At 57.2% G+C, this 24,560-nt stretch overlaps 1 protein-coding gene, 3 non-coding genes and 2 pseudogenes across 4 annotated transcripts; 3 read left to right on the top strand and 3 right to left on the bottom strand.

Moving 5' to 3' along the window:
- Window positions 1-587: 587 nt before the first annotated feature.
- On the bottom strand, window positions 588-706 carry LOC149744919 (5S ribosomal RNA). The gene has a single exon (XR_016389677.1). It is a non-coding gene; the product is annotated as a 5S ribosomal RNA (ribosomal RNA).
- Window positions 707-1,639: 933 nt separating this feature from the next.
- Window positions 1,640-1,758, bottom strand: LOC149744918 (5S ribosomal RNA). Its single transcript, XR_016390521.1, has one exon. It is a non-coding gene; the product is annotated as a 5S ribosomal RNA (ribosomal RNA).
- A 932-nt stretch (window positions 1,759-2,690) lies between these two features.
- Window positions 2,691-2,810, bottom strand: LOC149744917 (5S ribosomal RNA). Its single transcript, XR_016390261.1, has one exon. It is a non-coding gene; the product is annotated as a 5S ribosomal RNA (ribosomal RNA).
- Window positions 2,811-4,803: 1,993 nt separating this feature from the next.
- On the top strand, window positions 4,804-9,112 carry LOC115802466 (uncharacterized protein SPEM3-like; annotated as a pseudogene).
- Window positions 9,113-10,519: 1,407 nt separating this feature from the next.
- On the top strand, window positions 10,520-12,756 carry LOC149744916 (transmembrane protein 102-like). The gene is given in 2 exon segments (XM_089900845.1): window positions 10,520-11,330; window positions 11,432-12,756. Coding segments are annotated over 2 exon segments (1,533 nt in total). The 5' UTR covers window positions 10,520-11,116; the 3' UTR covers window positions 12,751-12,756.
- Window positions 12,757-14,864: 2,108 nt separating this feature from the next.
- Window positions 14,865-23,936, top strand: LOC111171172 (glutathione-specific gamma-glutamylcyclotransferase 1 pseudogene; annotated as a pseudogene).
- Window positions 23,937-24,560: the final 624 nt, after the last annotated feature.

Raw genomic sequence — 24,560 nt, 5'->3', positions numbered from 1 at the left:
CGGGCCGGCCCTCCTGCCCGACAGCAGCTGGCCCGAAGCCACTGGGAGCCACCATCGTGTCGCCACGGCCCCTCAGCCCCGGCGAGGCCACCCTTGCCCGCACACCACCCGCCGGGCTCAGTAGCCCGCCCCTGGCGGCCGGCAGGCCCAGGGAAGCGGCCCCGGCCCTCGATCCCGCTCCCGCACCCGGCCGCGGCTGCGACACGGCGGGGGGCGGGGCTTTTGCCGGAGGGAGCTGTGGAGGGACACACCCACCGGCACACAGGTGGCGGCCCCGGGGCGGGGCGCCGGTGGGGGCGGCCAGGTGCAGGTCGAGGGGCTCGCTGGCCGAAGGGACGGCAACCGGGCCCGCGGCGGAGCCTGGGTCCGGGCCAGGCACCCCGGGGGCGTCTGGGGTGCGGCTGCCTTCCAGGGCCGCCTTCTGGCCGCCTGGCGGGCCGGGCCGGCGGGGAGCGCCCCCTCCGGCGCGCGCGCCGTGTTGGGAGGGGCCTGAGGAGGCGGGGCCTGCAGCGGGGCCCCGGCGCGGGCGGAGCCGGCGGCCACCGCCCGCGGGCGAGTTAAAGGAGAAGGCGGAGCGGGAGGCAAAAAGCCTACAGCACCCGGTATTCACAGGCGGTCTCCCATCCAAGTACTAACCAGGCCCGACCCTGCTTAGCTTCCGAGATCAGACGAGATCGGGCGCGTTCAGGGTGGTATGGCCGTAGACGGGACGGGGACGGCGGGCTGCCTCTTGAGGCACACTTTCGCTGGCGCTTGCGCCTCACCGCCAGCCTGGCGGTCAGCCCGCCCCGGCAGGACCCCGTCGCCCGCCCAGGCAGGGGGAACGGAGGTCTCGGGTACCGGGCGGTGGCGGAGGCGGAGGATTTGGCCACCCCCTCCCAGCTGAGGGCGGGCGTGACCCAGCGAACCCTTCGGCGCTTGGCGCCCCGCCCAAGATCCGGCCCGTCGCTCACAGGGACGTGGCCCCGGAGGCTTCAGGGCCCGGGGCCCGCGGTCCCTTGGGCATCGCCCCTGCCCGCCCACGCGGCGCTAGGCGCCGCCCAGCCGCAGCCCGGGCCGGCCCTCCTGCCCGACAGCAGCTGGCCCGAAGCCACTGGGAGCCACCATCGTGTCGCCACGGCCCCTCAGCCCCGGCGAGGCCACCCTTGCCCGCACACCACCCGCCGGGCTCAGTAGCCCGCCCCTGGCGGCCGGCAGGCCCAGGGAAGCGGCCCCGGCCCTCGATCCCGCTCCCGCACCCGGCCGCGGCGGCGACACGGCGGGGGGCGGGGCTTTTGCCGGAGGGAGCTGTGGAGGGACACACCCACCGGCACACAGGTGGCGGCCCCGGGGCGGGGCGCCGGTGGGGGCGGCCAGGTGCAGGTCGAGGGGCTCGCTGGCCGAAGGGACGGCAACCGGGCCCGCGGCGGAGCCTGGGTCCGGGCCAGGCACCCCGGGGGCGTCTGGGGTGCGGCTGCCTTCCAGGGCCGCCTTCTGGCCGCCTGGCGGGCCGGGCCGGCGGGGAGCGCCCCCTCTGGCGCGCGCGCCGTGGTGCGAGGGGCCTGAGGAGGCGGGGCCTGCAGCGGAGCCCCGGCGCGGGCGGAGCCGGCGGCCACCGCCCGCGGGCGAGTTCAAGGAGAAGGCGGAGCGGGAGGCAAAAAGCCTACAGCACCCGGTATTCCCAGGCGGTCTCCCATCCAAGTACTAACCAGGCCCGACCCTGCTTAGCTTCCGAGATCAGACGAGATCGGGCGCGTTCAGGGTGGTATGGCCGTAGACGGGACGGGGACGGCGGGCTGCCTCTTGAGGCCCACTTTCGCTGGCGCTTGCGCCTCACCGCCAGCCTGGCGGTCAGCCCGCCCCGGCAGGACCCCGTCGCCCGCCCAGGCAGGGGGAACGGAGGTCTCGGGTACCGGGCGGTGGCGGAGGCGGAGGGTTTGGCCACCCCCTCCCAGCCGAGGGCGGGCGTGACCCAGCGAACCTTTCGGCGCTTGGCGCCCCGCCCAAGATCCGGCCCGTCGCTCACAGGGACGTGGCCCCGGAGGCTTCAGGGCCCGGGGCCCGCGGTCCCTTGGGCATCGCCCCTGCCCGCCCACGCGGCGCTAGGCGCCGCCCAGCCGCAGCCCGGGCCGGCCCTCCTGCCCGACAGCAGCTGGCCCGAAACCACTGGGAGCCACCATCGTGTCGCCACGGCCCCTCAGCCCCGGCGAGGCCACCCTTGCCCGCACACCACCCGCCGAGCTCAGGAGCCCGCCCCTGGCGGCCGGCAGGCCCGGGGAAGCGGCCCCTGCCCTCGATCCCGCTCCCGCACCCGGCCGCGGCTGCGACACGGCGGGGGGCGGGGCTTTTGCCGGAGGGAGCTGTGGAGGGACACACCCACCGGCACACAGGTGGCGGCCCCGGGGCGGGGCGCTGGAGGGGGCGGCCAGGTGCAGGTCGAGGGGCTCGCTGGCCGAAGTGACGGCAACCGGGCCCGCGGCGGAGCCTGGGTCCGGGCCAGGCACCCTGGGGGCGTCTGGGGTGCGGCTGCCTTCCAGGGCCGCCTTCTGGCCGCCTGGCGGGCCGGGCCGGCGGGGAGCGCCCCCTCCGGCGCGTGCGCCGTGGTGGGAGGGGCCTGAGGAGGAGGGGCCTGCAGCGGGGCCCCGGCGCGGGCGGAGCCGGCGGCCACCGCCCGCGGGCGAGTAAAGGAGAAGGCGGAGCGGGAGGCAAAAAGCCTACAGCACCCGGTATTCCCAGGCGGTCTCCCATCCAAGTACTAACCAGGCCCGACCCTGCTTAAGCTTCCGAGATCAGACGAGATCGGGCGCGTTCAGGGTGGTATGGCCGTAGACGGGGGCGGGGACGGCGGGCTGCCTCTTGAGGCCCACTTTCGCTGGCGCTTGCGCCTCACCGCCAGCCTGGCGGTCAGCCCGCCCCGGCAGGACCCCGTCGCCCGCCCAGGCAGGGGGAACGGAGGTCTCGGGTACCGGGCGGTGGCGGAGGCGGAGGGTTTGGCCACCCCCTCCCAGCCGAGGGCGGGCGTGACCCAGCGAACCCTTCGGCGCTTGGCGCCCCGCCAAGATCCCGCCCGTCGCTCACAGGGACGTGGCCCCGGAGGCTTCAGGGCCCGGGGCCCACGGTCCCTTGGGCATCGCCCCTGCCCGCCCACGCGGCGCTAGGCGCCGCCCGGCCGCAGCCCGGGCCGGCCCTCCTGCCCGACAGCAGCTGGCCCGAAGCCACTGGGAGCCACCATCGTGTCGCCACGGCCCCTCAGCCCCGGCGAGGCCACCCTTGCCCGCACACCACCCGCCGGGCTCAGGAGCCCGCCCCTGGCGGCCGGCAGGCCCGGGGAAGCGGCCCCTGCCCTCGATCCCGCTCCCGCACCCGGCCGCGGCGGCGACACGGCGGGGGGCGGGGCTTTTGCCGGAGGGAGCTGTGGAGGGACACACCCACCGGCACACAGGTGGCGGCACCGGGGCGGGGCGCCGGTGGGGGCGGCCAGGTGCAGGTCGAGGGGCTCGCTGGCCGAAGGGACGGCAACCGGGCCCGCGGCGGAGCCTGGGTCTGGAGGGCTCTGAGCCTCCATCCCCTCTGGTGCCTCGGGGCTGCCTGTCCGAAGCCTGCTAGCGCAACACCCCACCGGCCCACAGACGTAGCCTCCCCAGCTGCGCTCACAGCCAGCCCAACTGCAGCCCGCACCCCTCCACGGGACACTTGAACTACTCCCGGGATCCCCACGAGGTGCGGCGCCCGGCGGCCGAATGGGCTGAGATCCTGCCCGTGCGGTGCGCTCTGGCCACCTCCGCCTCCCTCACGGTACTGGCCGAGGCCTCGGACCAGCGGGCCCCGGCTCCCAGCTCAGCGCTGCTCCTCCGCCCCTCCCACCTCCTGGCCGACTTCCAGGCTACCGAGCACCCTCCACCCCCGCCCACCTTCATGCCACTCAGCCGGAACCCGGGAGGCAATGCCAACTACCAGGTGTATGACAGTCTGGTGCTGAAGCGGCAACCGCAGGAGAGCCAAGCACGGGCCAACTTGTTGCTACCTTCGACCTCGGCCTCCAGGCCCTCTCTGCACGGGAGCCAGACTGGGAAAATGAACTTAACAGCAGCAAATGGGGTTAGGGGCGGGGGACGGCAGGGCATGGAGAGAGGAATAAAGAGCGCCAGAGTCCAGGAAACATTGGTGGTCTGTGGCTTGGAAGCGCCACACCTTCCGGAGCCTGGGTCCCTGCACTTGGCTTCCTGCAATAAGAAGCCAGTGTCCCCTTCTTGGCCTGAGGGTCACTTTGGTTTAGTGGCCGCAGTTCTACCAGCAGGCCCCTCCTGGTCCTATACCATTCACTAAGTACATCTGCAGCTGCAGACTCCAAACCCCTGGTCTCTGGGCACCTCCTCTGTGTCTCAGCTGTCCCTGTCCACAAAGAGCCTCATACAAGAAGTTGCTTCCAAACTGGGAGGTTCCACATCTGGGCAGGTCCAGCTCCAGGGCCAGTGAAGGGCATGAAGATGGCTGAGGCTCTGGACTCCAGCCAGGCCTTCAGCAGGCCTCTGAGGCCAAGGTCTTCCTAGTCTCAAGAGGGGCCAAGAGACGGAATGTGTCATTTGAACAAGTGAGTCAGCGGGCGGTGAGCGAATGAATGACTGCTCGAGGGGATGTGTGCGGGCCACCGGGACCTGTTTGACTGTCCAGGCTCAGCTTACCTGACCCTGGTTACAAGGGAATGCCACTCTGGGCCCTCCTTTTCGTCCCCCTCCCTCACTGTGACCTCACCACCTGCCCCATTATGACCCAGTCTGGCTCCCAGTTAAAACTGGAGGGCAGGGGGCCCAGGCAGTCCTGGGACCAACGGCCATGGGTGAGCGAAACTACTACCAAGCCGAGACGTTCACTGGCCCCATCCCCAGGAAATGCCAGGAGCAAGGATACTCAATTCTTCTGATCCTGGTCAGCTTCATCCTGCTTAACGTGGGGATCAACGTGGTAACTATGGTCAGGGCAGGATCTGTGCAGCGGGGTTGGGGGAGCCCTGGGGTCTTGAAGGGGCTGAGGTGGGAGGGCTGCTGGGGTGTGGCTGGACAAGGGTTGGATTTCAGGGCTCACCCTGCTCCCGGCCTCCCCCCTGCCCTTCTTCCCTCAGCTCTGGAGGCATCTGAAGAGATTCTTGCGGGCACTTTTCAATCGTATTTTCCACAAAGGTGAGTGGGCGCCGGCGTGGGTTCAGGGGATGTGGGCCTGTCCCCTTTCTTCTATCCCTGCCTTGATTCTCAGCCGCTCAGGAGCCCAGGCCCTGACCCATCTCGCCTTTCTCCGCAGACAAGCAAGCCAGCTGTGTAGGCAGCCATCGCATGTGCATGCGCTTCTCCGTGCATCCCAAGAACCTGTGCTCAAGACTTTCTTCCCGCTTCTGCCATGGCCCAAGCTTCCTGCTTGGGCACCCAAACCACCTTGACTCCTGGATACCAGACACAAAAGATGAGAAGGCTTCTAAGTACTGCTGGATGCCGCCTCAGTGTGGACGGGCTTGGGCTTCCACGGAGGCTCCACGGGGACTGTGGAAGGAGCGGGTAGTGGGAGGTGGGGAGGCCTCTCCAGTCACAGCCTTAAAGTCCCAAGCCAACTTTTATTCGAGGTAAAGACATCTTCCAAGCTCCGAAGGATGAGCAAGGTGGACGTGGTTCCACTCCGCCTGCCCCAAGACAGCAAGACTAAGAACCCAGGCTCTGACACAGCCCAGGACCCAGCCCGGGCCCAGACCCACCCCCCAGTTCAGCCCCCTGCGCATGCTCCTGCCAAGGCCCAGACCACCTCCTCAGCCCACCCCCCTAAGCACATCCCCCAGGCCGAGACCTGCTCCCGAGGCCACGCCCGGGAGCAAACTTCTGCCCAGGCCCAGGCCTTCTCCCTAGTGCACCCCACTGGGAACACTCCTGCCAAAGCCCAGACCTTCTCCTCCAGCCACCCCTCTGAGCACGCCCCACCTCAGGCCCAGACTTGCTCCACATTCCACTCCCCTGAGCACACCACCCCCCAAGACCAGACCCCCTCCCCAGCCCTCACCCCTGAGCACAGCGCTGCCCAGGTCCATGGCCCTGAGCATACCTCAGCCCATACCCCAGTCCAGGCCCAAGACCAGCCCCCTCACATGCCTCAGCCCAGTCCCTGGGCCACAATTCTGTCTGCACCCTGACCCATGCTCATCTGACCTATATCCATGCCAACACTCTGGTCCCTCCCCCAACTTCTGTCCCTGCTACTACTCCTGCCCTAGCCTCTACACCAGTCCCTGTCCCGATCTATGCCACAACCTCTGTCCCAGCGCTGGGCATGGCCCTGATGAACACTCCAGTCCCTTCCACCACCCCTACGCCCATCCTAGATTCTATTCCCTCTACCTTGTCTGCCTTCAGCCAAGGCCTCTCCTCCGGCCATGTGGTCTACGATGACCGCAGGGTAAAGCAGAACTTATTCCATGTGTGTCCGCCTCAGAACTCTGGGTATTCCAGAAAGGACTTGGGTACCCCCTCCAGGCCCCAAGAGGGGCATGGTCTGGTGAGCCCTGGGGCAGCAGAGGAAACACGGAAGCAATGTAGTAGGGACAGTGTCAAGCCCTCCACAGGATCCATACTGGGTTACCTGGAGTTGGGGAATATGGAATGGAAGGTCTCAAATGATGCCAAAGACAAATTTGTACAGTCCAAGACCTTGCCTTACTGCAGCTTCCATCCTTGCAGGTCTGAGAAGAGAAACACAGACCCCCAGACTCCAGTCTACCCCACATTCCTGGTGTACTCCAAGGATGCTGCACCTTCTCAACCTTGCTTCCATTCTCCAACAAGTGCCCTGAGCTCACCATGCACCATGCCTCCACCATGCACCATGCCTCCACCATGCACTCTTTCTCTGCCTATTGTTTCTCCCAGATCTTTGGCCTTCAACACAGCAGCCACCAGAAGCCCTCCACCTTTATACAACCCCCCACCTTTCCCCCAACCTCCAAGTCTCCTCAGTCTGTCCTCTCTTCCCAGGGCCCCATCCCACCCCAGTTATCCACTACTTTCCAAACCCCAAACCAGCCCCAACCCCCTGAACTTCATGAGAGTTTAGGCATCAACAAAGGCTCTGTCCTCCAAAGGAATCCAGGCCCTTCAAAAGACTGTGTAGAATTTTCAGAAACCCAGGACATACCCCAAATCAAGGCCTCCACAAGGATACAGGCCTTATCCAAGACCCAGGCCTCCACAAGAACCCAGGCCTTACCCGAGACACAGGCCTCCCCAAGAACCCAGGTCTTGCTCAAGATCCAGGCCTCCACAAGCTTCCAGGCCTTACCCAAGACCCATAACTCTGCAAGAATCCAAGCCTTTCCCAAGAGTCTGATCTTCAGAAGAATCCAGTCATTACCCAAGATTCTGGCTCCCAGAAGAGCTTAGGTTCTACTCGAGATAGACGTTTCTTTAAGCGCCCATATCTCACCCAACCCTCTGGTCTCCACAAAAACACAACATTTCTCCAAACTTCTGACATTCAGAGGAGCTCAGGCTTTATGCATGATTCTCGAGTCTATAGGAATCTGGAACGAAGGCAAGAGACTGTACTGTATAAAAGTCAAGAGCTCTCCCAAAAAACTGGCTTCCATAATAGCCCACACCCTTCTCAAGATTCTGGATGTGACAAGAATACAGGTAACGCCCAAGATTCAGGAGTCTCTAGGAGTCCAGACTTTACCCAAGATCTGGGCCAGAGAACTGTCCATACCTTGCCCAAGACTCTGGAGTCAACAAGAGCTCAGGCCTTTGCCAGGAATCTGAAGAGCCCAGGCCTTGTGCAAACCCCTCGCCTCCATAAGTGTTCAAGCCTTACCTGAGACTCAGGAGACTACAAGAATCCAGGTCTTACCCAAGATTCTGGAGTCTGCAGGAGCCAAGGCCTTACTCAAGATTCTGACCTCCGTAAGAATCCAGGCCTTACCCAAGCCACTGAAGTCAAAAGGAGATGTGGCCTTACCCAAGATGCTGGAAATTACAGGAGCTCAGAACATACCCATGACGCTAACTTCCACAAGTACTCGGGAATTAATCGCGATGCTGGCCCCCATAAGGGTCCAGCCCTTACTCAAGACTCTGGCTTATCCAAGAGATCAGGCCTCCATAACAACTCATGCCTTATCCCAAACCCTGGCCTCCACAAGAACCATCTAGGAACTGACTTTGTCCAAGTTTTGGGCCCACATCAGACCCGAAAGTCATTTATATCTGAGGCAGTTCCTCGAAAGGAGGATGCAGGGCAGCACATACCATGGACTTCTGTCCCACCCAGTCAGAACTCCTGCTCTCCCAGGGCTCAGGTGGCCTACAATGACCTGCAAATCTTCTCAGCAGTACCTGTACTGATTGAGCTGCAATCACCCTTCCGGCGAGCAGGCAGCCAAGACTGGGTGTACCACCCCATGGATACAGATCCTCCAGCCTGCCAGAATTATCGCCAGATGTCTACGCCTCCCAAAACCAGCTGGAAGCCCTACTGTCCTGGGTCAGGCACCCGGCTCGGGCATGTGGTCTTTGACGCCCGCCAGAGACAGTTCAGAGCAAGCAAGGACAAGTGCGAAGCTCTGTCTCCCAGGCGCCTTCACCGAGAGACATCCAACAACTCACCGGAGACCATCAAGGTGTGGAGATATCAGTGTGTCATGAGAAGTTTAGAAAAAGAGGGGACAGGTATGCATGAGGAATAAAGAGACAAGAGAAGTGTTCTGTGGTTGGTTGAGGACATCCACCCCAGCCCCATCCCACAGGGCCTGATGAGGACCTAAACTATCCCCGCTTTCCCTCCATCGCTGTCTAGCTAAATCCGTTATCCCCAAGGCCCTAGAGCTGCACTGTCAATTACAGTAACCACTAGCCAAATGCCTATTAGAATGTAAATTATTAAAAATTAAAGAAAATTAATTCTTTTTAAAATTAAGTTAAAATGTTAAAAATTCTCTTCCTCAGAGAACAGTATTTCTCTGGCATCCAATTCTGTTCCCTGGTGGTCCAGTTGTTGGGACTTGGCACTTTCACTGCTGTGGCTGGGGTTCAATCCCTGGTTGGGGAAATCAGACCCCGCAAGCTTCATGGCTTGGCCAAAAAAAGAAAAAAATTCTTTTCCTCAGTGCCAGGACCTTCTAAATGCTCAGTAGGCACATGGAGCTAGTGGCTACTGTATTGGATGGCACAGATTTAGAACATTTGCATCATCATGGAAAATGCTATTGGAGACCAGTGCTTTAGAGTTTAGAGCAATTTTCCTTTCCCTGTCACCCACCCCCAGCATCTTAAAGCTCCCCCAGAGCCCAGAGAACTTAGCTATTTTTAGGGTGGCTCAGAAGCCACCCTCTAGGGAGGAGGTAAGATGTGGGGCTGGACACCCAGTGCCTGATTTCCCCAGACTGTGAGAAAGAGCCCAGGCTTCAGTTTTCCTCATCTGGTCTCTTGGGTCACGACCAGATGTATGGAAACTTGCCTCCCCCGTTCTGGGCTGTGTTTGGGGCTCTTGGTTACTGAAGGAGAAGACCTCTCTTTGTCAGTGACTAGGAATCCTTGTGTTTTAGTCTCCCCAAATTGGGCCCTGGATTCTGAGGATCCCCTCCTTCATAGGCCTCTAAATTTTTCGAGGTGTCTCCACTTAATTTTCTTGCCCATGGACTTAGGCCTAGTTCACTGTGGAGACAGACCCCTGGGAAAAAGGAATGTTAGAATTCCTGGTCCAGTATGCATTGGTCTAATCTGTGAGCGTGTCTCTGGTGTCCTATCTTTCTGTCCTATTATTCTGACTCCTAGGTTCATCCTGGACTTAAGCTGTGTCCATGATAGCACTGGTCGCTGAAAGCCATTTCCTTCCCCTGATAATTTTTCATTGCCCTGCGCTAGCCCAGCTGGAGTTTCCTCTGGACTTGATTTTCAGTCCTGATAACTCTTCTGTATACACACATAAGCTGCGAGATTCCAAAGTGTTTTCCCTGCCACCACTTGTGTGTCTGAGGTGGGCAACACTAATATGTCCCTTCCCTGAGTCAGATGTCCATCCCTGGGTCACTACATGCACACTATCGTTGTGTTTTTGTCTAACGTTACCACCACCGATTCCAAGGAGATACGTCCCAGCTGAAGAGCCCATTTCCAGCACCTCTCTGGCTCAGCTCTGACCTTGGACAAGTCATGTGCAACCTTTCTAGGCTTGCAGTCTCATCTCTAAAATGAAGTTATAATTGCACGCAAGAACGCTTCTAGATTTAAATGGCCAGGGCTCCTCTACCCCCGAGTGAGATGTAGAGTCCCCTATTTCTCTGCATGCCCTAGTGTATGTCCCTCATTATTGTTTGCTATTCAGATCCATCCTATTAGGCCTCTGTTCTAACCCCAAGGAGTGTTTGTGCGGTTCACCTGGCCTTGTAAAGACACAGAATAGTTTATCATAAAGACACAGAATAGCTTATCTCCATAGGAACTACAACTTCCATCAGGCACTACTTCAACGGAACAGGAAAGGATGTGGGGGCGTGGCCCTAACGCCCTGGTAGGTTTGAAGACAAACTACAACTCCCAGGACAGCCGCGAGATCTCTGCAGAGCGAAAGGAGTGACTGAACTCTGACTGGAGGCCGGGCTGGTCCGGAACCACCCCGACAGTCTCCAGAAAGCGTGGTTATAATTTAGGGGTGTGGCCTTGCAGGCAGCAGGAAGAAGTTACCTGTTGAATCTTCCTATCCATTCTCTCCCCAGCCTTTGTAGCTAACCCTAAGAGGGAAGCCGCAAACCACTAGCCTCTTCTGAAAAAGAGGTAAGGGGACGTAGACAAGGGGCAGCGAAGGAGGCTATTGCATTCCTTAGGAGGGGCCAAACAGCTACTTTCTGCCTGCTGAGTCAGGTGAACCGTTCCATGGGGGCGGGGACCAGCATATGAGAAAAGGGCAAGGACGGAGGAGGTATTTATTTGTTCGCTTTCAAGACTAAATTTAGGGCCCTTCGTCTGCAGACCCATTGGCGGACTGTGTCTTGGGAACCCTCTTGGCCTCTGGAAGAGAAAAGAACGGGGGCCAGTTTTCCGCACCAAAAGGAACGGCCCGTCTGGGCTTCATCCCGTCTGTGTATTTCCTAGGCCCCAAACGATAGAGCCATATGGCTTCCGCAGTCTGGGGGAGTGCTCCCTTGTGGGGCCCACCGCCCCCAGCCCCAGCCCGGCCGCTCACGGACATCGACTTCTGCTCTGGGGCGCAGCTGCAAGAACTAACCCAGCTGATCCAGGAGCTGGGTGTGCAGGCGAGCTGGAGTGAAGTTCCCAAGCCAGGACCAGATCTCCTCCACGCCAAGGACTTTGTTTTCTCTTTGCTAGGTAATTAACCCTCCCAGCCTTCGGGAACTTGCAGCTCTCAGCTACGCCTCACCCCGCCCCGGCTCTGGATCACGACTTTACGACCCCTTCTCTTTCCTTAGGTCTCGTTCACCGCCGGGACCCTCGCTTTCCTCCTCAGGCAGAGCTCCTGCAACTTCGTTGCGGGATTCGCGAGGGCTCCCTGGATCTGAGGCCTGCGCCCCTAGGTCCCTACGCTCGGGGACCTCATTACGACGCCGGCTTCACACTCCTGGTGCCCGTGCTTTCGCTAGATGGCACTGGGCAGGAGCTGCAACCGGACGTGGGATCCTGTTACACATGGCTCTTCCTTCCAGATCAGGTACGCGGAACCTCGGTCCGGGAGGCATGGCAGGATTGCCTAGGACCCCCAGACCCAGGAGGCCGTGATTCGATCCACCCAGCCCAAAGCAAAGAAACTCCCAAGGATCCGCAAATCTCCGTGGACCAGCTACACGTCACTGAGCCTGAGGCACACGAGTCTTTGGAAAACTGACCTAGTAATGTTTCAGTGCCAGAGTTGCCTCAACAAGACGTAACCGATGTTGACTTTCCCTCACCACTGAAAAAAACGAATGGTGACGTCACCAAAGCAACCGACGTTAGCCCTGTGCCACAGCCGTTGGAGGCTCTGGAGCCATGGCCCACATTGTGCCCCCCCCCCCAGGTGGTTGCCTGGTTCTTTGCTTCGCTGGCTGCGGTCGCTGAGTCCCTGTTTCCGGTTCCGGGTGCCCCGCGCTTGGTCCAGGCAGCCCGACACGCGGGGGTCACCACTATCCTCCTGGCTACGCCCGGGCCCCTGCGCCGCCTCCTGCTTTTCGACTTGATCCCCGTGGTGTCCGTGGCCGGCTGGCCCCAGGGGGCTCAGAGCCACTCGTGGGCTGGCCCGCTGCCCTCGGAGTCGTCTTCCTTCTACCTGGTGCCCGGCGGCGGCGGCACAGAGCGGCCGAACGCCTCCGGCTGGCAGCTCTGCTTCGCCCGCCAAGAGCTGGCGCTCAAGACGCGCATACCCGTTCCCCTGCTGCAAGCGCACGCGGCGGCTCAGGCGCTCCTGCGCCCTCTGGTGGCCGGGACTACGGTCGCGGCGCCCTACCTCCTGCGGACGTTGCTCTACTGGGCGTGTGAGCGGCTGCCTGCGCTCTATCTGGCGCGACCGGAGAATGCGGGCGCCTGCTGCCTCGGGCTGCTGGATGAGCTGGGCCGGGTGCTCGAGGCCGGGACGCTGCCCCACTATTTTCTGAGTGGCCAAAAGCTCCGTGCGGGGGACGGCGCCGCTTCGCTGCTCGGGGCGTTGGCCCTGCTTCGCAGGGACCCTGCCCGCACCCTGCGCGCCGCTGTGGAAGAGGCCAAGGCTGCACGCAAGGGGGGCGGCTTAGCCGGCGTGGGAGGCGGGGCCCATTAAAGACGCTGTTCCTACTAACCTGGAATGTGCTTCTGCTGGCCAGCGGGATGTGGAGGGGACTGCTCTCCCCTCACCTGGGAGACAGGCTGAGCGCTTTGGGCCCGAAGAGCCCGTTCTAGAAGGCCTCCTCGCCGGTTCCTCCGCTTCCTCCCACCCTCCTCCCGCCCCATCCCTGGCACAGGTCGTTCCATTCTGGCCTCTCCACTTTCCAAATCTGTGGCCAGCACCCCGCCCACTCCGGTGCAGCCCCTGGCATCCATCTCCCGCCAGTTCTTATGGTCTTTTCTCTTAGGAGTCAATAGGGATGGGGGTAATATATTTGCTGAAAAAACGTGTAAAGGAGAAAGGTATGGAGACCAGGGACTGACCAATTTGTCTCACACAAAAGCAGAGACATTAAGGAGGCCGGATTTCACCCCAGGCTAGACCTCACCACCACCGCTATCTCTTCAGTTATTCCCCCACCTTCCTCATCCAGTTCTGTCCTCCATCCCGGGCAGTAGAGTCCCTTTCTCCATTCTCGGGGCATCCGCCATTCCATCTATCTAAGCCCAACCTCTCCCCCCATCCAGAGTTCCATTCAGTGGAGTCGCCTCCTTGTCCCTCCTCCTCTGAACCCCGAGACATGCGGCCTTGCCTCGGCTCCGCCTGTCTCTGAGACTGTCGCCACTCCCTGCCTCCAAGGAACCTCGGGGTTCCGCCCGCCTAGCTTTACCTCTTGCTCTTTGCCGGCGTCTCCGCCCCCTGCCCCACCCCCGGACCGGCTCTCAGAGGAGGGTGAGCTGCTGTCGCCGCCGCCGCCTCAGCTTCCCACAGCCGCTACCGCTGCCGCCGCTGCCGCCGCTCCGCTTGGTCCAGCCGCCAGGCCCAGCGCTCAATTCGCCAGACGAGGGCGCTCTGCGAAGACACCGTCACTCCTTCCTGGGGTCCGGGACACCTAGCCGGGCGTGGGGTGGAAGCTCCGCTTGCGGGGTACAGGGAGGGAGGAGCCTGGAACTGGTGCCAGCGCCAGCCGTCCCCGGATCGACAAGACAGGACAGGTTGAGGGGCGTCGGGGGAGGAAAGGGGGGCGCTATAGGCAGTCCCGGGGAGGACAAGGAAGCCCTGTCGCAGAAAGCTCTGATGCGCTCTGACTTATAGCAGGTCTGTTCACATTTGGGTACCCGTGACAACGTGGGTGCACTCCTCTCTCGGGGTCTGGTTGGATTGGAGGGCGTGGGATCTAAACAGCACCAGCTGTCCCCGAGGGAATTAGGGGCTGCCAGAAAAAAACAAAAGAGCCAAAAACGTATGCTCCTTATTCCGAGGTGACACAGGGCCCTCCAGACAACCACCTGGTGTAACCACTAGGAAGGGCGGATTTGGAGGTGACTTCAAAAGGAGTGGATGGTAACAAGGTGAGGAAAGGGGCTCAGCAGCTGGAACGCTGTGCTACTAGAAATGGCGGTGACTTGGTAAAAAGCGGTATCGTCCAGAGACAGGGTCTGGGAAACTCTTCTTGCTGATTGGCGACAGTCTGGATATTCCAAGGCATACATCGTTTTGGGATTTCAGTGAAAAAAAGTGGGGGATTCTTCACTTAGAGAGTGGCAAAGGAAAAGACACCAAGGTTGGGTTCTTCCTACACACTGGCAGCACCCCAGCAGGGGTGGGGTGAGCTAATATCCCCAAAGCTAAGGACCCACACCCTTAAAATTACAAGAGTGGCTTTGGCAGGAGTGCAGGGCCCAGAAATAGGGTGGAAAGGTACCTGGGGATATTGGAACCACATCGTGGAAAATTTGAGGGTCTTGGCTTTGGGATAGTGTTAGTGGGGGAGAGGGACACTGGAGATCAGAGAAGGGGGAGTTTTCTGTGGGGGGCAAAGGTCGAGGGTGGGGTCAACTGAGAGGTACATAGGCTGCTGGGTCTGGCGAAGCTAGCACGAGGCCCAAGGGTGGGAGCTGGTGCCTGGGGTGGGGGTCGTCTAGGGCTTATCCTCAGGTCCGGTGGGTGAGGCGGCGAGTCGGACCGGAGAGTCAACAGCATGTCCTGGTGAGCTAGTGGGCTTCTCCGGGGGGGCCCAGCGCGCTCCGGGAGCCTGCCGGTTTTGGGGTGTCTCCTCCCGGGGCGCCATGGCGGCACTGGCCAGCAGCCTGATCCGGCAGAAGCGGGAGGTCCACGAGCCCGGGGACAGCCGGCCCATGTCGGCGCAGCGGCGCGTGTGTCCCCGCGGCACCAAGTCCCTTTGCCAGAAGCAGCTCCTCATCCTGCTGTCCAAGGTGCGACTGTGCACCCCCCCACACAAACAGTGAGCTCCCCTTAGTGAAGGCCCACATTGACCTGTCCTATCTTCTTCTGTGGGCAGTCCTGAAAAACAGGGGCAGATGTCACCAGGTCCACCGTCGTGGCAGGTCAGGCAGTTTTTGTGTGGGTCCCTGATGGGCTCAACTTCTGCCCGGCTGCCTGGCAGAAGGCTGGGGTTGTTCTAGGGTCCATGAAGGTGGATCCACATAGAAGGTACCAGAAGAATCTGAGGCTGAAATTACATATTACCTAATGATAACAGGCTGCCCCCGACCCCCAACCCTTCCTGACTCTGGGTCTCAGTCTTCTCCATAAGATGAGCAAAAATGCATGCATTTTTATGCCACATACTTATCACAGCTTGTAATCAATCACAAGCTTAGTGTCTGTCTTCCCCTCTAGAATGGAAGTTCCACGAGGACAGGCTACGTCGGTCTTGCTCACCGTTGTGAGCAGTGGCTGTGGTATCAGAAATATTCATCATATTGTGAAAGGGAGGGAGAGGGAAGAGAGGGAGGGAGGGAGGGGAAACTGAGTGGGCAGAGGGAGATTGGATTCCTATTATCTAAGGGCTCTGGGTTACGGGGGCAGGGCTAGAGGGAACCGGAACACAATGCCCAGTCTGCAGAGGAAGCTGGGAGAGTGGACTGAAATCGCTGACCCACATCACCGGAGCAGTGGGTCCTCAGCTCAGAAAAGCAAACTTGTGTCTGTCCTCTGGACTTACTCTTTACAAGCCCCGTGCCCCTTCCTTGCGGGGAGGTGGGCAGAGGTAGGAGACCTCCCTGCTTTCGTCCTCCTCTTCCTGGACCCCCACCCCCACCCCAGGCCAGTCTCAGGAGGTGGTTTCTTTCCCCCTTTCTCCCACACAGAGGCTGGCTCGCCTCTCAGTGGGATGGTGAATAAGCCCTTGGGTGACGCTAATTGCCATCAGGCATTAGGGGCCTAATGAGAATCACCTTCCTTGACGACTCCAGCACCTTCCATCCCCAGGGCCGCCAACAGCCCGGCCAGCCCTCCCCACACTGCACCTCCGAGCTCCAGACAGACGTGGGCTATGGGGAGGGACGAGAGCCGCTCTCCGCAGGACCCCGTGCCAAGCTGAGGCGGCAACAGCCAGCAGCCGGGGAGGAGGGAGGCTTCCGGGAAGGCTCCAAGCCCATTTTCCAAAAAGAAACTGTCACTTTTCTAGATGAAAAGGAAACTCACAGTGTCGAGAGCTCTAGCACTGAGACAGGCAGATGAGGGACAGAGACGAAGCGCCCCAGCTGGCCTTGCTCTGACCTACCTCTTCCCACACTCTGTCTGGTTGAGTGAAGAGATATGGGGGGCGGGGGGGGGGTGACCATGAAGATCCACACACACACACCGGCATACGAGCTATGTCCATAGGATTGAAGACCCCCTTCCTCCAGAGTAGAGTGGGATTGAGAGCCGGTCCTTGGGGGTTGGGGCGTGATACCCAATGATGCTATAAAATCATTTCTATTGATCCAATGTCTGGCTGACAGTTGACGGTTGACTCGTCTGGTCTGATATGGGTTGCGCTGGAATGGAACGGGCCTGACGGTGGGAAAGAACGCCACCCCCCAACCCCTCCCCCTCGGCAGGTGCCTGGGTGAGTGTGCAAGAGGACGGTTCCCCACCCCCATCCCCATGTCCCTTTAAAGGCTGGCAAAACAACTTGTAGGAAGGCATGTCCCCTCCTCTTCGTGTCCCTCCACCCCCAGCAGTGGACAGATTTTCCAGGAGCTGCGTGCGTCCCGGACCCATCCCCAAACGGAGCTGAGCCGGCGAGCTCCGGCGCGGCCCGAGAGGGGCTGGGCGCGACAGCTCGGCTGATTCCCACCCAGGGCTCCGAAGAGCCCCACGCAGACTCTGGGGGTGGGGATAGGGTACCCTCTATGCGCGCCTCTGTCCGAAGGGCTGTAAAACACCTCTGGCGCCCGGCGAGGAGAGAGCATCCTTTGAAAAGGGACAACAGTGGCTGCGGTGGCGTCTTCCGGGGTGGGGGGGGGGGAATGTGGCCGCCGGAGCCGGCCGGCCCCACTGGGGCCCCAGCGCTAGCCTGCTCTGGGGAGGAAAAATAAAACATGAAACAGGGGTTAGCGGAATCGTGAGGTCGGCCCTTGCCCAAGTCTCATTAAGGAGACGCGCACGCTCCCAGGCTGGGGATGCGGAATGGACACGTGGACAGGGGAAGGGAAGCTGGGGCGCGAGGCAAGAGTTGGGGGGCGTCTCCGTGGTGCGCGAATCGTGGGCCGCGCGCTCCGGGGCCACGTGACCACGGGGAATCGGGGAGGGGAGGGAAGGGAGCGAGCGCGCCAGGCTCCGCGCTCGCTACTGCCGGGGTGGGCGCTGAATCCCGGACGAGGAAGGAGGGCAGGCGAGCGCGAGTGTGTGTGTTTCTCTCGAGTCATTTAGTGCGGAGCAGCCGGCGTGATAGCCGAGGAGGCAGCGGCGGCGGCGGCTTCGTGCAACTGTGGCTCCCCACACCTCCTCTTCCTTTTTGCTCCTTGATTCTTCTTCTCCCATCACACTCGTCCATGGGGAGCCGGCCGCACTGCTGGCACCTCCTCTCCACTCGGCCCCGTAGGCACCAGCTTCCGCCTCCCTGGCCGCGGGCTGCGCGGGCGCGCGGTGCCCCGGCCCCTGGCGTGGCGCCGGGGTCTCGCCACGCGCAGCCCAGGCAGGCGCGGTGCTCTGCTCACCCAAACTGACTCAGAGAGAGAGAGAGAGAGAGAGAGAGAGAGAGAGAGAGAGAGAGAGAGAGAGAGAGAGAGAGAGACAGAGACAGAGAGAGAGACAGAGAGAGAGACAGAGAGCGAGCAGATGCCCGGCTGCACCGAGACGTCGGGCAACGGGGGGCAGGGCGGGGGCGGCGGGGAGGAGGAGACATCGGAGACTCTGAACCCCGGAAAAGTTCAAGGTTTATGCAGATTCCCCCGGGGAAGGCGGAGCAGCGTGGCCCTCTGCTGAGACAGAGCGACACAGCATGTGGAACCTTAGTTCCCCGACCAGGCTTCGAACCCACACCCCCTGCAGTGAAAGCACAGAGTCTTAACCACTGGACTACCAGGGAAGTCCCTCAGAATACAGCATTCTTATCTACTGCTTATGTGTGGTTATTCAAGCAGGGCCATCGCTATTAAACATATTCCTGGGACTTCCCTGCTGGCGCACTGAAAAACAATCCGCCTGCCAACGCAGGGGACACAGGTTCAATCCCTGGTCCAGGAAGATCCCACATGCTGAGGAGCAACTACTGAGCCTGTGCTCTAGAGCCTGCAAGCCACAACTACTGAGTCTGCATGCCGCAACTACTGAAGCCTGTGCGCCTAGAGCCCATGCTCCACAACAAAGAGAAGCCACCGCAAGAAGAAACCTGTGCATTACAACGAAGAGTAGCCCCTGCTCACCACAACTAGAGAAAGCCCACGCGCAGCAACGAAGACCCAACGCAGCCAAAATAAATAAATAAATAAAAATTAAAAAACAAACATCCTAAAAGAGAGTCCCAGAAGCCAGTAGTTGAGTTCTGGTTATAGGAAGACAAAAGATACTGTCCAGCAGAATCTTGATTATCCAGACAAAAAGGATAAAGAGGGTTCTTACTAAGGCCAACCTAGTGAAAAAGGAACATCTAGTATATAAGATACCCTTTTTCTCAGATGAGATTAAAAGAAACATTTATAGTCCTGATGTGACATGAAAAATATATCAGATTTGAAGCAGCAATCAGAAAAAAACAATTTTTTTCTTTGGTGGTAAAATATTTTCATCTTTCATAACCAAGATCTTTCATAACCATTACCTACATACTGCTAATGGAATATTTCAGATTCTGTCCTGTCTACAGAGATTATTTTCAGCATTGGATCTATCTGTGACCTGGGAATCTCTTATAGTTCTCCTAAGATTCACCACCTCAAGGACTCAACATCTATTCAAGCAGCATGTGGTTCCATAAAAGCAATCAGAGTGCACTGTCCTCAACTGTGGATCCCGGAAGACCAAAGGAGGCTTTAATACTGAGGTTGTTTGGCTTGCACAACAGTCAAGAAAAGTCAGTAAATGACAAGCTGGTTTGCTTCCTTTGATGGAAGCTGCTGAAAAGGTCTTCTGTTTGGAAGCATTTACCAGTTTTTCTGGTACAATAGCTACAGCTGTGGGCTTTCTGAGTGTGAACAGACATATGGAAGACATGAAATATTAGGGACAGGCACCATCTGCAACTGATTGTCTCACAGGCTGGGACTGCAATATAGGAGTAGCAAGGGACACACTTTTCTCAGGGCCATACACTGGCAAAAAAACCCAAAAAACAAAAAACAAACTTTTGGGGACTTCCCTGATGGTCCAGTGGTTAAGAATCTGCCTTCCAATGCAGGGGATGCGGGTTTGATCCGTGGTCAGGGAACTAAGATCCCACATGCTGTGGGGCAACTAAGCCCGCACTCTAGTGCCCAAGTGCCGCAACTAAGACCCGATGCAGCCAAAGAAAACAAACAAAAAAACCCTTTTGGCTGACAAAGATCTTAAAGATATGAATAAATGGGATTGTAAGACTGTGTCCTTTGCAGCTAGCATCCTCAGCACTTCCTGCCCTAATCATTCAAAGGTTAAATGAACACAGTTGATGAATACTGCCTTGTTTTAGAAGAGACATTTAAAGAAAAAACCAAGACATTATGGCTTTTCCCTAATTAATATCCATCCTCTTATTAAACTACACTTATGTGGGGTATAAAGGGGATACAAAGATAGATAATAAAAACCATATACACTAAAGGACCAATTCTTTATCCATAGGTTAACCACTAACCATAAAGTAGTATAGAAGGAAAGAAGAATTTTTATGAAGGGGCCATCAGGCTTTCAGGTAAAGATAGTAGACTGAAAATCACATTTAAATTTTCTTTCTCTTGGAAGAAATTCTGCCATAATTAAAGGGAAAAAATTTAAAGGTATAAATTCATAAAGATGGGGAAGAGAAAATACAACTGCAACAAAATCTCAGTAACTGTGAAACAAATGGTGTTAGCAAAAATACCACAGAATTCTCAAAGGCTTAGGACTGGTAGCGCCTCTGAAACTGTATGGAGGGGAAATGGGGGGAGGGGATGTTAAAAGAAAGAGGATCAAGAAACTGTTACAGCCCTAGATCCCCCCACCATTCTAAGCTACCTCAGCCCCTCCATAAAACTGAAAGATTGATTCAGAGAAAATTAGATGGCACTTTGGGACTTCCCTGGTGGCGCAGTGGTTAAGAATTCGCCTGCCAACGCAGGGGACACAGGTTTGAGCCCTGGTCTGGGAAGATCCCACATGCCACGGAGCAACTAAGCCCGTGCGCCACAACTACTGAGCCCACGTGCCACAACTACTGAAGCCTGTGCGCCTAGAGCCTGTGCTCCACAAGAGAAGCCACCGCAATGAGAAGCCAGTGCACCCCAACAAAGAGTAGCCCCCGCTTGCCACAACTAGAGAAAGCCTGTGCGCAGCAACGAAGACCCAATGCAGCCAAAAATAAATAAATATATAAAAAATAAAATAAATAAAATAGTAAGATAGATGGCACTTTGAAGGGGATGCCAGGCATGGCTGAGGGGTGGTGAAGGAAGTGAATTTATGCATATACTGAATGCTGAGACTCTCCAGCCCTCTTTCCCAATTTAGCTCCCAGGAGGCTGCTAGAAACTCTTTATATTCTAAACAGGAGAGGCAAGGATAATTTTTTGAAAAATTAAGCCAGCCCCTAAAGAAAGACATGAAAGTACTGACATAGAGGATTCCAGCTACCCTCGGTGATGGGTAACTGGAGCTCCTAACCTGGCCCTCATGGTTTAGAGGACCATACTCTGATCTTCCTCTGGCCTCCTCGGAACCCCTGTATAGAAGAATCCACACGGCCAAAGAGACATGCCCAGGTAGAACACACAGAATTTCCCAGCTAAAAAGCCCTAACACTGTTTCCAGGGCCTTCCTGAAATACTTCTACTGGTCACTTTTCCTGAGGGTCAGTAAGCATATCCTTAGGCCCAAGGGATGGCCAAAGGGTGGAAGTTGAATAAAGGAAGAGTAGGCTGTGAAACAGGGTTCTTCAGTTGCACTCCTGAGTGAACAGATGGGGAATTTTGGCAAAGAACCAAATGGAAGTCCTAGAACTGAAAAGTACAGTATCTGTTGCTGTTTGTAATTTTTTTTTTTTTTTGGCCGTGCCATGCGGCCTGTGGGATCTTAGTTCCCAGACCAGGGCCTGAACCTGTGCCCCCTGCAGTGGAAGTGCAGAGTCTTAACCACTGGACTGCCAGGGAAGTCCAGAAAAGTACAATATCTGAAATGAAAGTTATACTGAATGGATGTAACAAAACACTGTAGCCTATAAAAGGAGAGTCTGTATACTTGAAGACAGATCAACAGGAATCACCCCATCTGAAGAACAGAAAGGAAGAAAAAAATAACAACTAAAAACCACCCTTAGTGATCTCAGGGACAATATCGAGTGAAACAATAACAACTAAAAACCACCCTTAGTGATCTCAGGGACAATATCGAGTGCTTACACATATGTGTAAGTGGAGGTCTGAAAGGAGGGAATAGAGATGCTGAGGCAGAAAAAAATTTAAAGAAATAATGGAAAAAAAATTTCCCAAATTTGGCAGAAACTATCAATTTACAGATCCAAGCTCAGTGAACCCAAAGCCAGATAAATACAATGAAAACACCTAGGTACATAACAGTCAAGCTGCTGAAAACCAAACATAAAAGAAAAAGAGAGGGTGCCCATAGATCAGCACTGTCCAACAGAACTTTCTGTAATGATGGAAATGTTCTACTTCTGCACTGCCCAATCTAGTAACCACCAGCCACGTGAACATTTGAAATGTGGCTGATGCAACTGAGGAAATGAATTTTTTATTTTATTTTAATTAATTTCAATTTATATAGCCATAAGTGGCTAGTGGCTATCATACTGAACAGTGTAGCTAAGAAGCCTTATGAGATATCAACCCATCATAATATGTGCACTTTACTGATTCAAACAAACAGTAATAATAAAAACAAAGTTTAAGATACGGAGATAATTGAAAACTTGAGAACTGACTGGATATTTGATGTTAACGAATTCTTGTTAATTTTTTAATGTGCACATACTTATTGTGGTTATGTTTTTAATAAGACACCATCTGTTTTAAACATATATATTGAAATATTTACAGATGAAATAAATGTCTAAGATTCAGGTCAAAACAATATGCTGTGGACAGGGGTATAGATGAAACAATATTAACTATGGGTTGATAATTATTGAAGCCAAATGATGGGCACACAGGGACTCATTACACTACTTTGTTTACTTTTGTAGAGTTAAAAATTTTTCATAAAATGTTTTTAGAAAGTAGAGCAAAAGGAGAAAGAGATGGAAAATGGGACAAAAAAAAAGGGAGATCGGTACAGGAGGGTCAACATTCAAATAGCAAGGCTTCCAATAAGAGAGACAGAGAAAATGGAGGGAGATGCATAAAAAAGAAAAACTCCCAGAACTGAAGGATACAAGTTTCTACATTGAAAGAGCCCAAAAAGTACCTAGTAAAATGGGTGAAAGAGACACACACACCAAGGCACATCACTGTGAAACTTCAGAACATGGAGGATAAAGAAAGGATCGTACAAGCTTTCACTGAGAAAGAACATGGCACAGAAAAGGATCAACAATCAGAATGGCTTCAGACTAGGAAGCAAATTATTTTCCTAACCTAGAATGATATACAGAAACCATCAGACAAGTGTGAAGATAAAAAAGACATTTTAAAACATGTGAAGTCTCAAAAACTTTATTCTCTACACACTTATTCTTAGGAAGCTACTAGAGGATGTATTTCATCAAAATGAAGGAGTAAACCAAGGAAAGAAAAATACAATAGGAGACCCAACATACCAGACAGGCGAAGGGAATGAATCCCCAGGGCTATTATGAAGGGAGATCCCAGGATGGCAGTTCCAGGTGTTGAAGGAAGTCAGTTCAGACTGACACAGTCAAAAGACTCCAAAAGGAGACTATAAGAAACTGAAACCAATTAAGACTATCTTGAAGGGTCTGATCTCACTGCAATTTGGGAATGAATTACAGTTAACACAAAAAATTAAACAAACAGGAGCGGCCAAGCAGTGCCAGGCCAGGTGGGTACGTCTGTCGGTCCTGCCGTGCCCGCACCAGAGACCAGCCCTGGAGGCGGCCCGGGCCCGTCCTGTGGCCAGCACCATGAAGCAGGAGCTGGCATCCCAGAACACCCCACCCCCAGGACGACGGCGGCCCCCAAGCGCTGTGGATTTCCGGGTACGGCTCCCTGGTGTGGAGGCCTGACTTCGCCTACAGCAACAGCCGTGTGGGCTTCGTGCACCGCTACAGCGGCCGCCTCTGACAGGGAGACACCTTCCATCGGGGCAGCGACAAGGTCCCTGGTCGTGTGGTGACCCTCCCTGAAGATCGTGAGGGCTGCACTTGGGGTGTGGCGTACCAGGTGCAAGGTGAGCAGGTCAATGAGGCCCTGAAGTACTTGAACGTGTGGAAGGCAGTGCTTGGTAGCTATGATACCAAGGAGGTCACCTTCTGCCCTCAAGATGCCCCTGACCAGCCACTCAAGGCACTGGCCTACGTGGCCACCCCGCAGAACCCTGGTTACCTGGGCCCTACACCTGAGGAGGCCATTGCTACGCAGATCCTGGCCTGCCGAGGCTTCTCTGGCCACAGCCTTGAGTACTTGCTGCGCCTGACAGACTTCAGGCAGCTCTGTGGGTCCCAGGCACAGGACGAGCACCTGGCAGCCATCGTGGATGCTGTAGGCACCATGCTGCCCTGCTTCTGCCCCACCGAGCAGGCTTTGGCACTGGTCTGAAGGGCTGAGCCCCTACGTGGACACAGGGGCCAGGTCCCTACTCCAGTGCCCACAGACAGACTTGATATAGCTGGAGCCCACTGAGAACACTTGGTGGGCCGACTGGGGCCTCTCTCAAGCCCCTGCCTGTCTGCCAGCCCCCAGATCTCCTACCTGACACTGACTTACTACTTGAAACTCTATTTATTGTACCATGTTGGTGTGGTGGGCAGGGTGGGGGGCCTGCCCTAGATATAGGGGCCCTGCTGAGCAGTGCCCCACCCCAGGCGCCTGTTGCCTGATCAGATTCCCCCCAGTGCTGCTGCTATCCCCATACTACCCAGGCCTCCACCTCCCCAGGGAGCCTCCAAGAGCCTTGACCCTCTGCCCCGACTCCAGATCAACCATTCCCTAGCCCCAGAAACAACACCTGTCAAAGGTCCCAGCCTGCTGGTGAGGGTAGGAGGGAGTGAGGAGAGGGGGCCCTATAAGAACTGAGGCCCCTGCCAGCTGTGCTCATCCCCCAGGTCCCCAGGGCAGAGCTGGATCTGGAAGCCAGACACAGCTGCTGAGGCTGGGCCTAGGCCTCTTACCCATTTGGCTTTGTTTCCCTGTCCTTCTGTCTGTCTGTCTGGGCTACTCCTG

Source organism: Delphinapterus leucas, chromosome 19 (genome assembly GCF_059928025.1).
Source record: "Delphinapterus leucas isolate spDelLeu-1000000601 "Yukka" chromosome 19, BTC_Dleu_Yukka2, whole genome shotgun sequence".
NCBI classification, from domain to species: Eukaryota; Metazoa; Chordata; class Mammalia; order Artiodactyla; family Monodontidae; genus Delphinapterus; species Delphinapterus leucas.
This window is presented reverse-complemented; position numbering and strand designations above follow the sequence as displayed.